Source organism: Musca autumnalis, unplaced genomic scaffold, assembly GCF_047663935.1.
Source record: "Musca autumnalis isolate F117 unplaced genomic scaffold, ASM4766393v1 scaffold_5, whole genome shotgun sequence".
Taxonomy (NCBI): Eukaryota; Metazoa; Arthropoda; class Insecta; order Diptera; family Muscidae; genus Musca; species Musca autumnalis.
Genome location: NW_027412088.1, coordinates 112810223 through 112814488, shown reverse-complemented (window position 1 = coordinate 112814488; position 4266 = coordinate 112810223). Strand labels below are relative to the sequence as shown.

The 4266-nt window shown below is 34.1% G+C and overlaps 1 protein-coding gene across 1 annotated transcript; it reads left to right on the top strand.

Annotated features, from left to right (window-relative positions):
* Positions 1 to 1567: 1567 nt before the first annotated feature.
* Positions 1568 to 3925, top strand: LOC141405724 (uncharacterized). Its single transcript, XM_073990390.1, has 2 exons — positions 1568 to 2039; positions 3018 to 3925. The coding sequence occupies exon 2, from the start codon at positions 3075 to 3077 to the stop codon at positions 3738 to 3740; it is 666 nt and encodes a 221-aa protein (XP_073846491.1). The 5' UTR covers positions 1568 to 2039; positions 3018 to 3074; the 3' UTR covers positions 3741 to 3925.
* Positions 3926 to 4266: the final 341 nt, after the last annotated feature.

The following is a 4266-nucleotide window of genomic DNA, read 5'->3' as shown; positions in this document are numbered from 1 at the left end:
ATTTATTATTATAATGTCTCAACGATAAAATCATTTTTTAGTTTTAAATTTCTTAGTATTATAAACAATTAATACGATATATAGATAATTTTACGATCATTTTTGAAATAAAGCAGTAAAGTTCTATATTGTCGTAAATGTTTGATGATTAATTCAATTTACAACAAATTTTTTCGAAAATTCATGTTCGATCAGCTGCGCATTTGCATCTACCTTGATTATTGTGATATGCTTGAAATCAACAAAAAAATAAGTGTAAACACCGGGGTGTATTTCAGGATTTCGTGAAATCCAGTGGATTTTAGAGCGCAAGTGTAAACTTGGCATTAGTTTATTTTGCATTTTCAAATCCATCAGATAGTAAAAGAACACATTTAATAATGGCCCTAAATATAAAAAAATAAGCTAATGCCAAGTTTACACTTGCGCTCCAAAATCCACTGGATTTCACGAAATCCTGAAATACACCCCGATGTTTACATTTATTTTTTGTTGATTTCAAACCATGGTACAAATACACAGGTAGCCGCATCGGCAATTGTTGGCAACATAAGACGTCAAAATTTGACATCAATTCAATGCAATTGACACATTATGTTACCATCAGCTGGCGTGATAATGCTACCTGTATTATTGTACCATGTTTCAAACATATCACAATGATCAAGGTAGATGCATATGCGCAGCTGATCGAACACGAAATTTCAAAACAAGTTGTTGTAAATTGAATTAATCATCAAAAATATACGACAATATAGAACTTTACAACTTTATTTGGAAACTTATCGTAATGCCAAGTTTATACTTGCGTTCCAAAATCCACTGGATTTCACGAAATCCTGAAATACACCCCGGTGTTTACACTTATTTTTTTGTTGATTTCAAACATATCACAATGATTAAGGTAGATGCATATGCGCAGCTAATTGAACATGAATTTTCAAAACAAGTTGTTGTAAATTGAATTATTCATCAAAAATATACGACAATATAGAACTTTACAACTTTATTCGAAAAATTATCGTAAAAATATCTATATGTCGTATAAATTGTGTATAGTACTAACAAATGAAAAAAATAAACAAATGATTTTATCGTTGAGACATCGTTATAATAAATTTTGATAGATAAAAGTTGTGCTCAGAACCTGCACAATATTAGTACTTGCAGTAGTTTTCCCGTTTAGTGCTAAAAATGCGTACTCATACTCCGAAATCTAGCAAGACTTGCACTTCTCTTTAAACAAAAATAGCGACGAATAACACCCTCTTCTCCTGTTTTCTGCCATACAATTTTGGCCTAGTAGAAACTAGCAGCAAGCATGTTCATTGGCATCTAATATGATAGCCGATACGTTGATTTTGATATTTATGCTGGAGTTTTTGCAATTTCCGTCATTTTTCCGTTTCCGTATTTTTTAAGAAATTTGTATGGGGAAGCAAGTTTTTACAATTCGCTCTTTTTTCTAACATTACCATTAAAAAGTACGGGAACACAATAACAGCCTGTTTCTGTATATCGAACGAAAGCTTTCATTCTTTTACAAAGCGAAAAAATTACCGTTTTTGTTTCTCTAAACACTTTGTTGACAGGAAAATTGGGCGCATGAAAACGTAAGGTAAACGTATCTTCCAAGCCAAATTCTGTTCGCGTATTTCGAAAGTATTGTCAACACTGCGAACGTAACTGTCAAAATCAGTCACTTGGTATTGAGTTATCGTTTGAAAAAAAAAAAAAAAAACAAAATTGTTTAACAACGAAAAATTAAAATAAAAAGTGAAAATGGAAGGAAGATGGTGAGTAAAACTTAAATTCTATAAGACTCAGTTGTATATGTTGTATTTACTTTCAGTCCAAAGAAGTCAACCATCGAGCAATTAAATTATTTAGTAAGATCCTTGGAAGAAAACCCTAACCTGGCCAGAGGCATCCCAATTTTTGGTTCTAATAGGCTTTCTGCAGATGAGGAATGGGCAAAGATTTGCCAAACTTTGAATTCGCTTGGACCCCCAACGCGCTCTGTTGGTGAATGGAAAAAGGTATGGCTTATCAACATATAGAGTGAAAACAAATTCAATTCTGGAGATCAATGAGTATTATATGAAAATCTCAATATTAACGGCCAAATTACAACAGTTATTTTTATGTCCCTGTCCGTCCGTCTTTCTGGTGTTCACGGCAGGGGTGCCAAGTTGGTGGTTTTCCCGCTGCATGTGGTGATATTTAACGTACAAAAACCACTGTTTAAGTAGGAATGTCGACTGTATCAAGGTAAAAATCGCTACAAACCTATGGTGCGTATGTGGCTGTAGCGATTTTTGCCCCAGAACAATTGACATCCCTGGTTCACGGTAACTCCCGATGGTCCCGATTTGGTCTAAACTGTGAATGTTCAATCCTTTAGCAACCCCCTCCACAAAAAGTGCCATATTTTATTGAAGGTCATTTCACGAACTACATTAAAGGCCCGTTCTCAGTTCCGTCTGCTTTCCCACAAAAGTTCATGAAATGAACGGAAGTTTGCAAATGGTCAGTGACATCATATTTTGAGGATGCCCACATTTCCCTGATTAAAAGCCCGCAAGTGTTAAAAACATAATGTTTCTCATAACATTTTTGCCTCAGGCAATTTCTGCGGCCGAGATAACTAGGTGCATATGTATATTAAAGTGTGGAAATCATAGCGAAAATTGCATCGTCCTATTATTTTCAAATTGTAGTTTATGTTTTATGCACACAACTCCTGTTACACTTAAGATGAAAAGACATTCAATGTTTGAGAAAAGTTGGGAGTCATTTGTGATAAAAAGAATGAAGAAAAATTCGATATATGTTGACCTTGGTCTTTTATCAGATATTACTACCAACTTTGCTGAAACGTTTGATGTGTTTTCAGATTTATGGAATGAGGAGTATACACTACAGAATAGAATCACATATTTGTCTTCTTTGGGAGGACTTTTTGAGCCCTGTAAGAAAATAGCGCTTTCTAATAAAAATTTTTGTACATTTTGCAGACTTGGGCAGATCTTAAATCTAGGACAAAAAAGAAAATAGCAGAAAATAAAAAAAGTATGAATGCGACTGGTGGTGGTCTTTACCGCTTTAACCATCTTACCGAATTGGAGGAGATAATAGATAGAACGCTGCATTTATCATCGGCAGCGGCGCCAGAGGGGGCGGTGTTTGGATGCGAAGTCAGTAAGACGGTGGACGACGGTAAGACGAAGGGGTCATCGTGTGAACTTGATGTCGAAAATACATCATTTGAAACAATAATTGAAGAACTTTTAGAAACTCCACCAAGACCCAGCAAGGTTGTTAAAAACATTTATGCAAATCGGAAAGACGTCGTGCAATCTACAACAAATTCAGGCGTTAAAATAAACAATTTAAAAAGAAATGTTTCTGAAAATACTGAAAATGAAATTGGTTCATCTAAAAAAACTAAAAAACCTACTTGTACAGACCAAATCAGTCTTATAAAGCGACAGCTGGAGATAGCCGAAAACAATGCCACAACAGCAACAGAACAAGCTAATACCTTAAAAAGATTGTTGGATGTTGTAGAAGCACAAGCAAATGCGACAACAGCAAAGGAAAATTCAGATACTCTAAAAAGATTGGCGGATGCCGTTGAATCACAAACAAAAGCTACTAAAGAGCAAACCGAGGCAATAACAAGATATGCAAAAAGTATCGAGCTAATATTGGAGACATTGATTTCCTGTATTAATTAATGTTAATTTCATTTTTCATTTAATATTACCTTTTTATTTTTCAACTTTCAATACTTTCCATACATGCTCTATTCCAGATCCTGCAAGAATCTATAAATCTCTGGTACGATAACAAATTTTCCTTTATGATATCGAAAAAAGTAACAATTAGTAGATTCTTGCAGTTCTGGAAAAGAGCTACATTGTTAAACTATAACCATTCACTTTTATAAATTTATATTAACTAATAAATAAAGAACATATAAATGTAACTATATGTAAAAAAACAAGTCTACATTTATATTGAAAGAAGTAAAAAATTATCAGCCGGCAGAGATATATATACCCTCAGCCTGTGACATAATGAAAATAAGCAAACACAGTATAGTTATACCCACTTAAGCCTAAAAGCTGGGGGTATAAAAAAGGTAGCACTCCACGTAAATCGAGTCAACATGTTTGGTCCATCGAATGAGGCGTTTGAAGACCTTGCACCACATTTTAGTAAGGGGTATTATTTTTTTGACATTTGTATGTACAGTGACAT